This window comes from Symphalangus syndactylus, chromosome 12, assembly GCF_028878055.3.
Source record: "Symphalangus syndactylus isolate Jambi chromosome 12, NHGRI_mSymSyn1-v2.1_pri, whole genome shotgun sequence".
Lineage (NCBI taxonomy): Eukaryota > Metazoa > Chordata > Mammalia > Primates > Hylobatidae > Symphalangus > Symphalangus syndactylus.
In genome coordinates this window covers 73,601,176-73,619,314 of record NC_072441.2, presented here as the reverse complement: position 1 = coordinate 73,619,314, position 18,139 = coordinate 73,601,176, and the positions used below count along the sequence as shown (strand labels likewise).

Here is an 18,139-nt window from a genome sequence, read left to right as displayed (position 1 = left end):
AGCTATTCGGGAGGCTGAGGTAGGAGAATTGCTTGAACCCGGGAGGCGGAGGTTGCAGTGAGCCAAGTCGCGCCACTGCACTCCAGCCTGGGTGACAGAGTGAGACTTCGTTTCAAAAAAAATAAAATAAAATAAAGGTATCTCCATGGATACAGAAACAGATTTAATCTGGGGCCTGCATGTGAGTGATCAGCTTGGTTGGGATGGGGCCTCTGGAGGGTCCAAGGCTTTGGCGGAAGGAGAGTGGGTAGGTAGTTCAGAGAGGGACAGAAAGATCCCTTTTGTGGGTAAGAAAACCCCTCTGTTCATCTTCAGCTACACCAAAGGTATGGGGGCTCTGGTGGAGGTATTGTGCACGTGTATCTGGGGTAGTTACTGTTAGGTACACTTTGGATTCAGTACCCCAGGCTTTGCCCTAGGGAGGGACAGTTGTCATTTCAAGGAAGACTGCTTTATACTGTCAGATACCTGGTTCACACCGCCTTAGCAGCAGCGTGCCACCACCCCAATCCCATACATAAGCGTGAGGGGTCACAGAGGTAGTGAGAATGATGGGATCCAAGGATCTCGTCTCTCCAGATCCACTCACACCAGGAGTTAATCTCTCCAACGTCGGGCTCTGAGTCCCTCCCTCTCTCGCCCGAGCTCCGCCCCACTTCCCTCTCAGCGGTCCTGGCGGGCTTCCCCTGGAGGGGGCGGCCCCAGCCCGAGCGCTAGGCCGGGCGGAGCTCCGGCCCGGGCGGAGCCGCGGCCGCCGCGTCCGGCTGCTGGACCGAACTTCTGCCGTGCGGACAGCAGGAGCGGCGCCGAGCCCCATTCCCCCACCTCTCCAGCCCGCCCTCTGAGCCTCCCGAGCCCTCTCTCCATTTCCCGCAACTGTGCTGGTAAGTCCCGCTCCCCGCACCAAACTTTTTTTGCTGCCGAGTTTGAGTCCTACGATCGGACCACGAGCTGCATTGTAGTTGGTGTATGGGGGAGGAGGAGAGGGTGAATTGAGCATAGCCGTCTTGAACTGAATGCCGACTCCACGGCTTCCCTAAGACGGATCAGCGCTCGCCCATTTCCCGAGTTGGAAGACCTCTCGATTTCAGTTGATTAAACTTCTGTAGAGATGGAGATGAGAGTTTGCGCTCCAACTTCGCTACCCCCTCCCCCTTTTCTCTGAGCTCCAGCAGTTCCCGATACTTTCCCTCCATCTTTCAAGTATCTTTGGCTCCCTAAAAGCTTGTCCCCTCCCAACTCTGCCGCGGCAAAGCCCCCATCCACCAGACACTTCGGGCCCGCCTCCTCCCCGTTGCCCTAGGGACCCCGCGATCTTGGGGGTCATACACTCCCTCCGGGGCTACGCGTCTTGCCAACCGGCCGCAGACTTGTAGCTGCTGGGTCGGCTGTGGAGGGAGGGGCTCAGGCTGGGGCTTGTCCGAAGCCAGGCGGGCGGGGCCGGGAAGGGGAGGTATAGGGGGCCGGACGGGGCGGAGCAGGCGGCATTTGCGGCCGGCGCCGGAGTGGAGAGTTGTGCGCCGGTCCCTGGGCCTGAGCTCCGGCTCCGGCTAGGGCGCCTGCGATGTCTCAAGATGGCGGAGCTGGGCGAATTAAAGGTACCAGCCCCCTCCCCCATCCCCATCTGGACTGAGCCCGGCGGTACACCGTGTCCGGGAAGCGACCGAGACTGGGTGCCGGGGCTCGGGTGGGCGCCGACGACGTGGCAGGCACGGGCTGCTGAGGATGGGAGAGAAGTGGCTGAGAGCGAGGAAGGGGCTGCGGCGGGGCTCCGGGGGCGGGGCTGCGGGGCAGATGTAGGGGTGGGGCCGAGGGGAATTGCAGCTGTTGGGGGCTGAGGCGCAGGGGGCGGGGACGAGGGGTAGAAGTCGGATTTAGTAGTAAGGGCACTTGTTGGGGTAGGGCCAGGGGGAAAAGCTGCTGTAGAGGCACTGGGGGCGAGTCGATCAAGGCCAAGAGATGCAACAGTAGGGGGCAGATGCAGGGATGGGACCGCGGGGCAGATGTAGGGGAGGCTCCGGGGGAAAGGCAGCTGAGACGATAGGGTCTTTGGGGCTACTCTCGGGATCCGAGCTTTGGGAAATACCAGTAGGCTGCTGAGATGCAGGGGGCGGGGCTGTGCGGGCCGATACCTCGAGGGGTGGGGCAGAAGCATCCCGGAGGCTCAGAGGAAGGTCCTGCCTTAGTGAATCGCGGTGTTTGGGCAGAGGCAGAGGCATGTGAAACTATGGGATAGAAAGGTGGGAAGTTATAGGGAAAGCTAATGGAGAAAAAAAGACGGGACAGAGGAGATAAGGATGGGGAGAAAGAGGAGCAAGTTTCTCATCACATTCCATAAAAGGGGTCCAAGACAAAGCCTCCTATGAGAAGAATCGTGTAGGGCTAGCAAGCCCTGCCCATGACAGGATCTCCTAGAGATTCACAGAAGGGAGTCTTCTAAGGAGAGCGCTCCCCTCCTGCTACACAGAGTTTGGAGGGTGACCACATCTGAGGACATCTCATAGAACCTCAAACTACCGAGTTCATCCGCCTGCCTCCTGGTTTTCCTCTGCCCTTTGAAATGGAGCTATGGTCCTGGGCAGGCTGGAGGTCTAGCCACTGGGCCCGGCTACCTTCAGGGGATTTGCGATTCTGTGCTGTGACTCAGAGGCTTTTTCTTCATCCACCCAGGGCCTCTGTTTAGAGCTCTGCCCTCTCCTTTTCCACCCCTATGGGGGGGCTGTAGGTTGTAGAGGAGTATTATGTTCTCTGTGTAGGAGAGATGCCAGATAATGGTTCCTGGCAGATAGAGTAAACAGGCAGGATACTTGGACTCAGTGATTCACTGTTATTCTCCCTGACCCAAGTTTTGGTCCTGTTTCCCTTCCAGAAAAATAGGACTAAGTTGTGGGGAGGGGGTGGTGATATAAATGATTCCAAGAAAGGATCTGGGGGAGTTATGAGCATTGAACCCTGACCTGAAAACCCTGGCCACAGAAGCTTCAGAGGCTTGGGGGAAATAGCCGAGGTGAATTAAGGTGGTTGGGAGGGGTGGGCTGAAGGGCACAATCCTCCAGCCACCTGGCCCCTTTCTTCCCCATGGGGCTGTCTGGCTTGAATCCTCTTGTCTCTCCCTCCTTCTCTCTGTCTCCTATCCTGTTCCCAGGAGGCTGGGATGGGTTTGAGAGTCTGAGAAAGGGCAAGAGAGGAGATAAGCAGCTTAAAGGAGAGTCCAGGGACGGAGGTGGGAGGCTGTATGGACTCGGAGGTGTGTCTGAGGGTAGCTTGCTGTCTGCCATTCCCTGCCCCACTCTGGCTGCTTCCAGGCCTGGGGAAATAGTGTTGCTCAAGCTCGGGGGTGGTGGTGATGATGCTGTCCTGATGGTTGCTAAAGTGGGACTGAGATGTCCCTTTGGATAGGTCGACTACCTGGCAGTAATCCACTAGCTGCGAAGCATCATCTTTCCCATCAGTGCTGGAGGGAAAGGCACTGCCCACCTGGTAGCTCAGCCCATGTCTTGGCAGGGCAGGCCTGTGCAAGGGAGGATGCTCAAGCTTCTCTCTTCTTCTCCACAGCACATGGTGATGAGTTTCCGGGTGTCTGAGCTCCAGGTGCTTCTTGGCTTTGCTGGCCGGAATAAGAGTGGACGGAAGCACGAGCTCCTGGCCAAGGCTCTGCACCTCCTGAAGTCCAGCTGTGCCCCTAGTGTCCAGATGAAGATCAAAGAGCTTTACCGACGACGCTTTCCCCGGAAGACCCTGGGGCCCTCTGATCTCTCCCTTCTCTCTTTGCCCCCTGGCACCTCTCCTGTAGGCTCCCCTGGTCCTCTAGCTCCCATTCCCCCAACCCTGTTGGCCCCTGGCACCCTGCTGGGCCCGAAGCGTGAGGTGGACATGCACCCCCCTCTGCCCCAGCCTGTGCACCCTGATGTCACCATGAAACCATTGCCCTTCTATGAAGTCTATGGGGAGCTCATCCGGCCCACCACCCTTGGTATGGCTCTTTGTGGTCCCTTAGTCTTCTGGATTCCCTACCTGTTTCCCAAACATTTCTTAGGCTTTAGTCCTATGGGATCAGCGACCTGGGACGGGGGTGATTTCTGTGGCTGCCTGTGCATGGGCTTGGAATAACTGCCCCTCTGTATCCTCAGCATCCACTTCTAGCCAGCGGTTTGAGGAAGCGCACTTTACCTTTGCCCTCACACCCCAGCAAGTGCAGCAGATCCTTACATCCAGGTACATCTCTTCCAGTCTTCCTGCCTCATCCCTGGACTCTGCTTTCTGACTTTCTTCTCTTCTGCCCTGCGCTCTTCCCTATCCATCCTCCTATACCTACTTGTCTCTCGTTCTTTTGTGTGTCTCTTCTCTATCTCCTGGACATCTAACTTTCAGCCTTTCTGTGCATTCACCCTTGCCCTCTGGGGGCTACATGCTGACATCTCTTCATCTCCCTCCCTGTTACAGAGAGGTTCTGCCAGGAGCCAAATGTGATTATACCATACAGGTGCAGCTAAGGTGAGTTAATCCTCCCTGCCTGTACTAGGTACCCACTGGGGGTAGGAGTGAAGTAGGGGTATGACAGATACCCTTACGAGATGTCCTTGCTCTGCCACTGCCTACAGCAGCCCTGCGACTCTTGTTGGATGCTGAGGGCTTCAGGCATCTATGACTGATTTTCTGGGGTTCCCTGTCTCTCTGTCAGATTCAAGTAAAGAAATTTCTTCCCACTCTTCCTTTCTCATCTCTTACCAGGTTCTGTCTCTGTGAGACCAGCTGCCCCCAGGAAGATTATTTTCCCCCCAACCTCTTTGTCAAGGTCAATGGGAAACTGTGCCCCCTGCCGGTAAATGCTCTCCCCTTCTTCTGTCAGTAATCCCTTATCGTTTCAGTTCATAAATATTAACTACAAACCTATTCTGAAAGAGACATGCCTAGCACAGTGCGTGGCACATAGTAGGTGCTCAGTTTACTGACTGAATCAATATAATCTTGAGAGTATTAAGATAGGGCTGAACAAAGGTTTTGTGAGAACTCGGAGGAGGACATTAGTTCAACCCGAGATGTAAGAAAGACTTCTTTTTTGTTTTTTTTTTTGAGACAGAGTCTCTCCCTCTGTCACTCAGGCTGGAGTACAATGGCGCGATCTCTGCTCACTGCAACCTCTGCCTCCCTAGTTCAAGCAATTCTCTTGCCTCAGCCTCCGAAATAGCTGGGATCACAGGTGCCCACCACCCCGCCCGGCTAATTTTGGTATTTTTAGTAGAGACAGAGTTTTACCATGTTAGCTAGGCTTGTCTTGAACTCCTGACCTCAGGTGACCCGCCCGCCTCGGCTTCCTAAAGTGCTGGGATTACAGGCATGAGCCAGTGCACCCGGCCAGAAAGACTTGACCCCAGAGCTGAGAGTTAGAAAAGGTGAGGCATCCGGCCGGGCGCGGTGGCTCACGCTTGTAATCCCAGCACTTTGGGAGGCCGAGGTGGGTGGATCACGAGGTCAGGAGATCGAGACCACGGTGAAACCCCGTCTCTACTAAAAATACAAAAAAAATTAGCCGGGCGTGGTGGCGGGCGCCTGTAGTCCCAGCTACTCGGAGAGGCTGAGGCAGGAGAATGGCGTGAACCCGGGAGGCGGAGCTTGCAGTGAGCCGAGATTGCGCCACTGCACTCCAGCCTGGGCGACAGAGCGAGACTCCGTCTCAAAAAAAAAAAAGAGAAAAGGTGAGGCATCCTTATTCCTCCTCCTCAGGGACTCAGTGAGTGGGTTCCTTTTTTCTCGATCAATAAATAAGCTCTCCTTTCTCCCCAGGAGTGAACCCCACACACGGCCCTAGACAGTGCTCCAGTTTTGTGAGCCACTGAATGGGCCTCATCCCCTTGGTCAGTGAGTGAGTGAGTTGGCCTTCCATCTAGGGATTGAATAACCCGAGACAAGATATCTTTTGTTGAAAGAGCAGAGCCGCTTCCCAGAGCCACTTCTCCACTGACCAGTCCCTCCCTTCTCCAGGGTTACCTTCCCCCAACCAAGAATGGGGCCGAGCCCAAGAGGCCCAGCCGCCCCATCAACATCACACCCCTGGCTCGACTCTCAGCCACTGTTCCCAACACCATTGTGGTCAATTGGTCATCTGAGTTCGGACGGGTGAGCACAGCTAAAGCAGGTGCCTGGAAAAGCCTGCTGAGGGTGAAGGGGAACCATCCAGTGTCCTGGGTTGGGGAAGCATTTTCCTCTTTATGGGTCTGTCTCTGGTCCTCATGGAACAAAAGTGGGCAGTGGTGGTATGAGAAGCAGAGGCTAATTGTCTACCCCCTGCCTCCAAGTAGAATTACTCCTTGTCTGTGTACCTGGTGAGGCAGTTGACCGCAGGAACCCTTCTACAAAAACTCAGAGCAAAGGGTATCCGGAACCCAGACCACTCGCGGGCACTGAGTGAGTAACGTCTTTTCTCTCTTCCCCACCCGATCTGGATCCAAGTCTTCTTGGCCCTCCAGCCTTCATAATTAAACCCATACCTCTTTTTTGACAACTTACTCCCCTTCTCACATGAACCCCAACCCTCCCCCTCTACCCCTGACCAGTCTTCCAGTCTTTATAGTTGAAGTTGGACCACTCCCAGGCACCCTTGAATTTCCAATCATGTATCTGCTTTGCACCTTACAGTCCCTAACTCCAGCCCTGCTAGAATATGGCCTCTCTGGACTGGAAAGAATCTTAGGGGTCCTCTAATCTAACCCTCACATGATGCTTCAACTCCTCCAGATCATCTCTAACATAGCCAGAGTGTCACGCTATGTTTAAGCATCTTCAGGGATGGGAAAATCCCCCACACCCAACCTTCATCATCCATGTCCCAGACCACTTCCATGTGACGTACCACTGGCCCCCAAAGACGCTCCACCCAGCAGCCTCTCAGCCAGAGCCATCTGTTCCTGGCCTTACCAACTCCTGGGCTTCCTCCAGCCTTGCTGACCCCATGGCTCTGGCCTCACTTTTGTTTCAGTCAAGGAGAAATTGACTGCTGACCCTGACAGTGAGGTGGCCACTACGAGTCTCCGGGTGTCACTCATGTGCCCGGTGGGTAAAGGGGGAGAAGGGAACAGGGTGGGAAGGGAGTTGGGTTTAGCCTGTGGACTTTGATGAGGGTTCCTAGGGATACTGGAGTGAAGTTTTCTGGGATGAAACCAGAGTGGGGCCTCTGACAAGAGAACTTGCTTCTCTTCAGCTAGGGAAGATGCGCCTGACTGTCCCTTGTCGTGCCCTCACCTGCGCCCACCTGCAGAGCTTCGATGCTGCCCTTTATCTACAGATGAATGAGAAGAAGCCGACATGGACATGTCCTGTGTGTGACAAGAAGGCTCCCTATGAATCTCTTATCATTGATGGGTAGGGCCAGTTTGCTTCCTCTTACCTAGGACATCCACTAGAACCCTCTTTTCTTGGTTATTTCTTTTTCTTTTTCTTTTTTCTTTTCTTTTTTTTTTTTTTTTTTTTTTTTTGAGATGGAGTCTTACTCTGTTGCCCAGGCTGGAGTGCAGTGGCGCAATCTTGGCTCACTGCAACCTCCACCTCCCAGGTTCAGGCGATTCTCCTGCCTCAGCCTCCTGAGTAGCTGGGATTACAGGCACCCACCACCATGCCTGGCTAGTTTTTGTATTTTTAGTAGAGACGGGGTTTCACCATGTTGGCCAGGCTGGTCTTGAAGTCCTGACCTCAGGTGATCCGCCCACCTCGGCCTCCTAAAGTGCTAGGATTACAGGCATGAGACACCATGCCCAGCCTATATTTCTTTTTTCTTTTAGCCACCACCTCCTTCAGGGTTTTTAATTCATATGCCTTACTTCCCCTCACATGAACTGCAATTCTCACCTTGTCTATCCCTTTTACCAATCTGTGTGTGTGTGTGTGTGTGCATGTGTATGGAGGGGGAGGGCAACATTAAGGACTTAGTATATACAAGGCATCTTGCTGAGCGCTTTGCATGAGTTATCTCATTGAATCCTCACAATAACCCTATGGACTCGGCTCCTACCTGTAATTCCAACACTGGAAGGCTGAGATGGGAAGATCATTTGAGGCTAGGAGTTTGAGACCAGCCTGGGCAACATAGTAAGACCCTCTCTCTATAAAAAATTTAAAAAATTAGCCAGGCATGTTATAACAGCTCATGACTGTAGTCTTAGCTGCTCAGGAGGCTGAGGCGGGAGGATGGCTTGAACCCAGGAGTTTGAGGCTACAGTGAGCTATGACTGCATTACTGCACCCCAGCCTGGGCAACAGATTGAGACCCTGTCTCAAAAAAAGAAATAATCCTATGATTGGCTAGTGACACTCACCCAGAAAAAAAAAAAGAAAAAAAAAAACCCTATGAGATAGGTAGTATCATTACATATGAGGAAACTGAGGCCGAGAGAGATTGAGCCTTGCTCAAGGTTATATTGTTAAGTGGCAGAGCCAGTGTACTGAACTGTCATAATATATCACCTATGACAACTACCTGACTTCCCACTGAGCATTGCAATAAGGTTCTTTTGAGGGCCTGGATGTTCTAATCTTTTGATCTTGCTAATCTTAACCCCTTTTTGGAATCTACATTATGGTTCTTGTTCCCAGTGCTCCCCCACTTTTTGTTTGTTTGTTTGTTTTTGAGACAGGGTCTCGTTCTGTTGCCCAGACTGTAGTATAGTATCACAATCATAGCTCACTGAAGCCTCGACCTCCTGGCCTCAAGTGATCCTCCCACCTTGGCCTCCCAAAGTGCTGGGATTGCAGGCATAAGCTACCATGCCTGGCCCCTAGTGCCTTTATTTATTTATTTTTACACAAGTGTTTAGAAAGCCAAAGACCCAGTGCCTTTTGGAGATGGTTTATGGACTTCTGTATCTCTGCTCCTTTTGTTCCTTATACTACACGTAAGTGCTCAGATTTTTTTTTTTTTTTTTTTTTTGAGACGGTGTTTCACTCTGTCACCCAGGCTGGAGTGGTATGGCACAGTCTCGTGATCTCAGCTCACACAACCTCTGCCTCCTGGGTTCAAGCAGTTCTCCTGCCTCAGCCTCCTGAGTAGCTGGGATTACAGGCATGTGCTGCCACATCCGGCTAATTTTGTATTTTTGGTAGAGATGGGGTTTCACCATGTTGGCCAGGCTGGTCTCGAACTCCTGACCTCAGGTGATCCACCCGCCTCAGTCTCTGAAAGTGTGATTATAGGCGTGAGCCACCACGCCGGCCTTCTTTTTTTTTTTTTTGAGGCAGAGCCTTGCTCTGTTGCCCAGGGTGGAGAACAGTGGCGTGGCGTGATCTAGGCTCATTGCAACCTCTGCCTCCCGGGTTCAAGCTATTCTCATGCCTCAGCCTCCCAAGTAGCTGGGATTATAGGCATGTGCCACCACACCTGGCTAATTTTTGTATCTTTAGTAGAGATGAGGTTTCACCATGTTGGCCAGGCTGGTCTTGAACTCCCAGCCTCAAGTGATTCACCTGCCTGTACCTCCCAAAGTGCTGGGATTACAGACATGAGCCACTGCACCCGGCCTCAGATTGTATTTATTTTAAAACCTATTACTTACTTTGCAAAGCTCTTTTACATACCTTGTGTTATTTGATTCCAACATCTCAGAGAGGTCCAGTAGGATGGATAATGTCCTTATTTTACAGATGAGGAAACTGAGATACAGGAAGGTGAGTTACAGAACTCTCTGGCTACTGTTCTGCTCATCTTCCAGCCCCATGAATTTTCATCTCTCTCCTCCCCCAGTTTATTTATGGAGATTCTTAGTTCCTGTTCAGATTGTGATGAGATCCAATTCATGGAAGATGGATCCTGGTGCCCAATGAAACCCAAGAAGGAGGCATCTGAGGTTTGCCCCCCGCCAGGGTATGGGCTGGATGGTGAGTGACCCCCTATTCCCCAGCTAAGCTAAATCTTGGATGGCCTCTTCTCTGAGACATAGTCTTCTTAATACCCGCAGGCCTCCAGTACAGCCCAGTCCAGGAGGGAAATCCATCAGAGAATAAGAAGAAGGTCGAAGTTATTGACTTGACAATAGAAAGCTCATCAGATGAGGAGGATCTGCCCCCTACCAAGAAGCACTGTTCTGTCACCTCAGCTGCCATCCCGGCCCTACCTGGAAGCAAAGGGTATGAGAAAATAGGCTGAATCTACAGCAAAAGGGACAGGGGAAGAAGTCAGGAATGCTTTCTGATCATTGGACAAAGCCTGGGGCAAGAGAAATGTGGAGGGGACAGAGAGGGAACCTGGGAACCTGAGCTGGGTGAGGGCATCTGTGGTTTGCTGGCTGCCTCAGCTCCTCTCTACCCACAGAGTCCTGACGTCTGGCCACCAGCCATCCTCAGTGCTAAGGAGCCCTGCTATGGGCACGTTGGGTGGGGATTTCCTGTCCAGTCTCCCACTACATGAGTACCCACCTGCCTTCCCACTGGGAGCCGACATCCAAGGTATGACATGGATCATAAGATGGACCCTGCACTGCCACACCCTCCCCAGAGCTACATCAGAACCACTGTTCCTTCTCAAAGCCTCCTGCTTCTCCTGCAAGGGGCCACAGTCCAAAGTGCTTTGTCTTTTGGTGGTAAAGGGGTCAGATAGGAGGTTAATTTTGATTTTTCTTTTCCTGTCAGGTTTAGATTTATTTTCATTTCTTCAGACAGAGAGTCAGGTAAGTGGTTCTTTCTTCAGGTCTCAGATCTCTGAAGCTTCCTTTCTAGGCACTGATGGAGCCCCTCCCTCTCTTATGATCTCTGGGGATGTAAATCTGCTTTCCCGTGAGGGCAGTGGGGTGTAGGTAGCTTATTACCTCCTCAGCCCCACTGGTAGTTCCTGAGATTCCTACTTAGGCCTCCTTCCTAGATCCCCTGTTACTTTTCTGCCCTGGCCTACTCACCCCACCCCCGTGTGCACTTAAAGCACCATGCCTGCTCTAACCGGACATTCCACACATTTCAGACGCCCACAAAGCCAAGAACCTAACAAGTTGGAGGAGCTCTCTCAAGGCAGGGAAAGGGGAAGGGTGTGGGGAAGTAGGGGAAAGAGGGAGAGGCTCTCCTGCTTCTCAAGAGAATACCTTGGGATCCACAGGGATTGATTGGTCTCATACAGCATTTCTGAGATGAGTGACTGGGAGGTGGGGAAGTCAGGATGAGATCTTAAACTATGCCCTTGATTCTTCCTAGCACTATGGCCCCTCCGTCATCACCTCACTAGATGAACAGGATGCCCTTGGCCACTTCTTCCAGTACCGAGGGACCCCTTCTCACTTTCTGGGTCCACTGGCCCCCACGTTGGGGAGTTCCCACCGCAGTGCCACTCCGGCGCCCCCTCCTGGCCGTGTCAGCAGCATTGTGGCCCCTGGGGGGGCCTTGAGGGAGGGGCATGGAGGACCCCTGCCCTCAGGTCCCTCTTTGACTGGCTGTCGGTCAGACATCATTTCCCTGGACTGAGTTCCTTGGATTATGGAAACTTCGCTGTCCCCCAACACTGAGCAAGTATGCTGTGGAGTCCCAGCCCCAGCTACTCTGATCCCTCTGGGGGCTCTGGCCAAGGGCCAGACAGACCTTCACAGATGCCTACTTTTGGCCTCATCTCTGCCTGACAAGGCCAGCACCCAAAGGGTTAATATTTAACCTCTTTTTAAGGACACTGGGGTCTGTTTTTGGAAATGTTCTTTAGATGGTGGCACATTCCTTTGGGTATGTTAACCTAGGCAGTGGGAGGCAAATGGGATGGGATGTGAGCTGGGAGAAGGGCTGAACCCTCAGCCTTGACTAAGTCTAGAGCCTCTTGGGGAAGGGGCACCTCTCTTGAACCCCAAATGCTCTCTCTTCTTATCCCCCAAACCCATGGCTCTATTTCTTCTTCACATCCATTGTCTCTTCATGTCCATTCCATTCCCTTCGGCCAAACAGACAGGTGGAAAAACTGAGACAGGCAGTTTCAGAGATGGACAGAGAACTTTATTTTGGATTGTGGATGTGGACTTTTTTGTACATAAATAAGAAAAAACCAAAATACTCCAAAGATGACTTCCCCTGCCTCCTACTCCAGTATGACAGAGGAGGATGCAAGGCCTTAGCCATGATCCCCAGGGGTTTGGGAGTCAGGCCTGGCCTATTGCTTGGGTCTCTCTCTATTTATATATTTAAGTTCACAGTGTTTCTTATTCCACCCTAAGCTTCTAGAGGCTCATGGCCCTGTGGTTAGGCCTGGCTCATTCTGCACCTTTCCGGGGAGGTGGAAGGACCCTGTGCCCTCCTTCCCAATCTTCTTTTTCAGGCTCGCCAAGGCCTTGGACCTATGTTGTAATTCTACTTTTTATTTCTAAAGTTGTAGTGAAGCTCTCACCCATAATAAAGATTGTGAATGTTCTGTGAGTGTCATGGAGATGGGCTAGGGAGGGGATTTTACACTTCACTTTCCAGACCCCTGGTTTGGGGGAAGAGGGTCCACGTTCCATTCTTTGCTGGCCCTGGGTCCAGGTGAGCTGCACTTTTACACGGTGGGGGTGTTCTGTGGAGGAATTCCAAGAGAGGTTGTCCTTCCCTCCTTTCCCCCATGCCTGTAAAAACTAGACCATTCCAGCCCAGTACTGTGGAGCTCTTCAGTCCTTTTTCACTTTTACCTGCCCAGATGTTGCAGCCAGAGCTTGAGGGCAAACTTGGTTCCAGTGCTGACTCTCTCTGTGCCCTCTGCCATGGTTGGGATCATCCGCAGGAGGGTGGACATGGGCAGGACCAGAGGTCGGGCTCTTCCATCCTCCTCTAGTTCCACTGCACTGCATGGTGACAGCTCCTGTTGGGGCTGTGCCTTGTAGCTTACAAAGAACTTACATATATATTAGGTCCCCGAATCCTCCCAACTACCACAGGAGGTGGGTGGGTGTTGACCTCATTTGCAGAAAGGAAACAGGTTCAAGGAGGGTTAAATGACTTGCCCCTGTGTTTGTTAGAACTGACACTTAGACCTTCAGTGCTAGCCAGTTAGAGCAAGAATCTTTGGGGTTTGATGGTCAGTGTCTTAGATTTCATGTACCTTCTTAATTATCAGCTGACCCACTCTCCTTAACTCTCCCCCACAACACAAAATTCCATCCTGAGGACAGGACAGACGCTGAACTTCTCAACATGAATATGTTGGTGTATTAGAGGCTGAGGGAGAAGCTCTTACTTACAGGACAGAGGGTGGTAGGTCCTGGGGGAGAAGTCTGGGTGTCTCTGTCCCAACCTCTGTGGCAGCCACTGCAGCAGCTACATCTGGTGTCAGCCACATAAGGGCGCTCACCTCACTTGGGTTTGGTTGGATCCGGGCCTGGGGTCAGACATGGTGACCCCTCAGTCATTGCCTCTCCCTGGGCTGCCTGTTCGTGATCAAAACCTACCTGCAGGTTTCATAGAGAAAGGCAGGAGCAAGGGGAAAGGGTATTGCATATTCTTCGTTATCTCTGACTACCCCCCCCACCCCCCGCCCAGCTCCTAATCACAGTTAGAACCAGGTTGCTTGGGCTCCCCTGAGCCCTGTTTCCTTCCCTCACTGCCAGCCCTACCTGCAACTGCTGCTGTGATTCCTGGGAGATCACGAGTAGATACAGAACAATGTGATGGTATTTGGGTAAACCCCAGCTCAGCCTAGGAGGGTAGGCAGACTAGGAAAAGAAAACAGCAAAAGTGAGAACTTTCTGTCACTTTTTTTTTTTTTTTTACGACAGATTTTCGCTCTTGTCGCCCAGGCTGGCATGCAATGGCGTGATCTTGGCCCACTGCAACCTTTGCCTCCTGGGTTCAAGCGATTCTCCAGCCTCAGCCTCCAGAGTAGCTGGGATTACAGGCGCCTGCCACCACGCCCAGCTAATTTTTGTATTTTTAGTAGAGACGGGGTTTTGCCATGTTGTCCAGGCTGGTCTCGAACTTTTGACCTCAGGTGATCCGCCCACCTCGGCCTCCCAAAGTGTTGGGATTACAGGCGTGAGCCACCGTACCTGGCCCTTTCTGTCACTTTTTGAGACTTTGTTAATACAGCTTTAGAGTGAAACAATGGTAGCCAAAAGCTGAGGGTGTGGATGGTACAGATGACAGCAGGGACATGGGTGAGGGTTATGGATTTGGGGACTCCAGCCCACTTATGTGCTATTGTTTCCCTTGTAGCCAAGGCAGGTAGGGGCTGATCTATGCACTTTGGTGGGTAGTTGTTGAGGTCTCTTGGTTAAATATGGAGGAGCTTCTCCCAGCTCCTTGTCTCACCTCCCATAAACCCAGAGGAACCCAAGAGAACTGGTCCTGGGGCAGGTGTAGTCCACTCTGCTCCCAAAGTTCTCGAAGCCCTCCGTCCAGCAGCTGGGAGTCAGAGAAGACACATCAGAGGGGCCAGTGCCTGACTCTTCCAAGTCCTTTTGCTTGCCCCTCCCTCAGCCCACACCCAAGGTGGTCCCAGGCATGGGTCTCTTGGCTCAGGTTGGATCAGCTGACTGGTTACCTCCTCAAGTTCCACGTGCCCACCTGCAACAACAGTGGGGCCAGTAGGTGAACGGTGGTGGTCTTGGCCAGGGTCCCCCCACTCATTGTTGACACTCCTCTCCCCTCCAGTGGACACAGAGGGAGTTGCAGTCCCTTGTGACTATGAACATGCCACATTTTGGGGCCCACTTTATCCTTCTGAGACTGGGAAAAACATTGTTGCGGGGAAAGGGCAAATTTCTTCTCTGTACGTGGGGCCTTGTCCCCAGAATACTCACCCGGGGGTACCCAGAGGTTGGGGGAAACGCTGAGGGTGCGTGCCCTTCTGGTTAGCAAGACGGTCTTGTCGCTGGACTGCAGAATGACGGCCACACCCTGGTCCACACCTCGATCTGTGGGCAGCTCAGCCCCAGGGACCCTGGGCCGCTCCTCCAGGGCCGCAAAAGGGCAGAAAAGGGGGTCGCTGGCAGAAGGAAGCCAGCTGGGTTAAGGCTTCAGAAGTGGGGCGGCACTGGGTGGGCGTGACTTTCAAAAATGGGGCTACACCGCGCGTTGGGGGCGGGGTCCTCGCCGCCAGTTCCCACCCGATTTCAGTCCTCATCTTCGGCCCTTCACTGCCCCCGCTCTGGGGCCCCCTTCTGCTGACCTGGAGCGGAAGCCTAGCGGAGGCGCCTGGAAGGGCCTGCTCGAGAGGACAAGCCGTCCTCGCTTCAAGCGGCAGTGAATGGGCCACGGCCCGAGCCCTGGCCCGGCTCCCAGGAGGCCACACACACTCCGTGCGAAGCTCACCGACTCCGGACGCCCGGACAGGAGCAGCTGCACCCGCACCGCGGCCATAACGCGACGCTGGAGTCGCTGCGGCCCGCCTGGCGCCCTCTGGTGGCCTAGCGACGCTTCCCCTCGGAGCGTTCCGCGGGGTCGGAAGGTAGCGGGGTTTCCAAAAGTCCCCGGGGAAGTAAGGGCACATCTTTTGAGGATGACCCATGGGTATAATATTAAACCACAAAGAAGAATACCTCTAAATGCTCAGCTCCTATTCCTTCCTATCTTCTCTGTTTAGGACAATGACCCCCAGACCGAATGACTTCAGGACTCACATGTTACTTCCAACCAGCCCTAAGCTGAACTATACGCATCCTCTACAGCACTGTGCACACCTGTTACAGCAGACGTCACTTCGAATTAATTATCTCCAAGCGAAACACACCAAATAACATTTTCGATACCATTTCTCCTTTCACTTCACTCATATGGCAACCAAGTATGCAGATGCTATCTCCTTAAACTTCCTCAAACCCATGTTCTCTCCAGCCTTCATGCATTGCCCTAGTTTAAGCCTTCCTCATATTTTGCCTGAAATATTATTGCAAGTCTCCAAATAGTCTTGCCCCTATCAGTTCATTCTCTACAGTGCTGCCAGAGTGATGTTTTGAGAGTCTTGCTCTACAGCCCAGACTGGAGTGCACTGGCGTGATCCCAGCTCACTGCACCTCCATCTCCCAGGTTGAAGAGATTCTTATGCTTTAGCTTCCGAAGTAGCTGGGATTACAGGGCGCCCACCACCACGCGCAGCCTTTTTTTTTTTTTTTTTTGAGACGGAGTCTCGCTCTGTCACCCAGTCTGGAGTGCAGTGGCGCCATCTCAGCTCACTGCAACCTCCACCTCCCTGGTTCAAGCGATTCTCCTGCCTCAGCCTCCTGAGTAGCTGGGATTACAGGTGTGCACTACCACACCTGGCTAAGTTTTAAATTTTTTTGTAAAGATGAAATCTCTGTTGCCCAGGCTGTGCTTGAACTCATGGCTTCAACTGATCCTCCCAGTGTGTTGGCATTACAGGATTGAGGCACCATCAAAATTATCATCTTCTAGCTGTTTCAAAATGTACAGTAAATTAGTAACTATGCCACCCTATCTATCCAACGCCAGTCTTATTTCTTCAAACTGTGTTATCTGTGTCCACTAATCAACTTCTCTTCATCCTCCCCATCCTTCCTAGCTTCTGGTAACTACCAATCTATTTATTTTCTTGAGATCCACTTTTTCAGCCCCTATGTGAGACAGAACATGCAGTATTTGTTTCTGTGCTTGGCTTATTTTACTTAACATAATGACCTCCAATTCCATCCATGTTGCTGCCAATGACAGGATTTCATTCATTCTTATGACTGAATAATATATACATTTTCTTTAGCCTTTCATCTATTGATGGGCACTTAGGTTGATTCCATGTTTTGGCTATCGTGAATACTGCTGCAATAAACATGGGAGTGCAGGTATCTTTTTGATATATTCTTTCCTTTTGGACTATATATATATATATACATACATACACACACCCAGTAGTGGAATTGCTGGAGCATAGTTCTATTTTTAGTTTTTTGAGGAACCTCTGTAGTCTTCCACAGTGGCTGTACCAATTTACATTCCCAACAGTGTACTAGGCAGGGCTCTCCTTTTTCCACATCCTCACTAGCATTCATTCTTTCTTCTTGATAAAAGTAATTAATTGGGGTGAGATGGTATCTCATTGATTTTGATTTCCATTTCTCTGATTAGTGATGTTGAACATTTTTTAATGTATCTGTTGGCCATTTGTATATCTTCTTTCGAAAACTACCTATTCAGATCTTTTGACCATTTTTAAGTTGGATTGTTCTTTTTGCTATTGTTTGAGCTCCTTGTATATTGTTTATTAATCCCTTGTTAAGATAGTTTGCAAATAAAGCATCCTCATCTTTCAAACTATACATTGTCACTTTCTCTGTGTTCCCTTCCCTGCCTGACCCTTTTCCCTTTCTGGCCTCTCTGTGCATAGTGTTTACTCTTCTACTGTAGCACCCCTAATACTTCCTGGTACTTATGTACTTATTTGTCTCCTCCTACTAGACTGTATGCTCAAAATTTATTAATCTTTATATCCCCAAGTCTTACCCCAGTACTTAGCACAAAACAGGTGCTTAGTAAATGATGGTGACTGGCTTGAGGGCAGAGATGGTGTCTTATTTATCTATCTTTGTATGTTGTGTTTAGTATGGTGGCTGACGATTGACACTCAAGTGTTTACACAATTAGAAAACACACTGGTGAGAGAAAACTGAAGATATTATAAAACAACATCTAACTGCTTTAAATGAATTAAAGCTGCTGGGACAAATTATATCCATGATACTGAGAGAATTTAGCTTTACCAGTTTTAAGGAACCATGGAGAAGAGGAAGGCACTAATTTACTGTGTGCTTACCATATGCCAGGCATTGGGCTAGCTGTTCTACGTACAGTTTCAAATGTGTTAGAAGCCTGGAGCTGGCAAATGTGGCTTCAGTCCACAGATTCTAGTGTGACTGGGACAACCCACCTGCTAACCCTGAAAATAACTTTTTCTTCTACTCTGTGATAGTCTTTCACATTCCCTACACAGTGTGTGTGTGTGTGTGTGTGTGTGTGTGTATGTGTGTGTTAAAAATTACAGTTCATCAGCCTGGGCAACACAGGGAGGCCCTGTCTCTACAAAAATTAGCTGGGTATGTGTGGTGCATGCCTGTAGTCCCAGCTACTCCAGAGGCTGAGGTGGAAGGACTGCTTGAGCTCAGGAGGTCAAGGCTGTAGGGAGCTGTGATTGTGCTATTACACCCCCACCTGGGTGACAGAGTGAGATCCTGTCTCAACAACAACAAATTATCTATCTATCCATCTATCTATC

At 51.4% G+C, this 18,139-nt stretch overlaps 2 protein-coding genes across 3 annotated transcripts; one reads left to right on the top strand and one right to left on the bottom strand.

The window, feature by feature from the left end:
- The first annotated feature begins 720 nt into the window (after positions 1 to 720).
- Positions 721 to 12,358, top strand: PIAS3 (protein inhibitor of activated STAT 3). 2 transcript variants are annotated; one of them, XM_063625915.1, is made up of 14 exons: positions 721 to 884; positions 3,556 to 3,973; positions 4,131 to 4,215; positions 4,444 to 4,494; positions 4,732 to 4,822; positions 5,983 to 6,117; positions 6,300 to 6,405; positions 6,977 to 7,050; positions 7,199 to 7,359; positions 9,731 to 9,864; positions 9,945 to 10,113; positions 10,298 to 10,431; positions 10,615 to 10,652; positions 11,167 to 12,358. In XM_063625915.1, exons 2-14 carry the CDS (start codon positions 3,559 to 3,561, stop codon positions 11,431 to 11,433), a joined length of 1,860 nt encoding a protein of 619 aa, XP_063481985.1. In that variant the 5' UTR covers positions 721 to 884; positions 3,556 to 3,558; the 3' UTR covers positions 11,434 to 12,358. The 2 variants fall into 2 exon arrangements, with proteins under 2 accessions (XP_063481985.1, XP_063481984.1); XM_063625914.1 differs by lacking the exon at positions 721 to 884 and adding an exon at positions 1,449 to 1,598.
- On the bottom strand, positions 12,340 to 18,134 carry NUDT17 (nudix hydrolase 17). The gene is given in 11 exon segments (XM_063625946.1): positions 12,340 to 12,450; positions 12,453 to 12,499; positions 12,612 to 12,764; positions 13,161 to 13,297; positions 13,533 to 13,631; positions 14,227 to 14,319; positions 14,459 to 14,481; positions 14,718 to 14,892; positions 14,894 to 14,902; positions 15,086 to 15,117; positions 15,120 to 18,134. Coding segments are annotated over 11 exon segments (975 nt in total). The 5' UTR covers positions 15,277 to 18,134; the 3' UTR covers positions 12,340 to 12,400.
- Between the last annotated feature and the right edge of the window lie 5 nt (positions 18,135 to 18,139).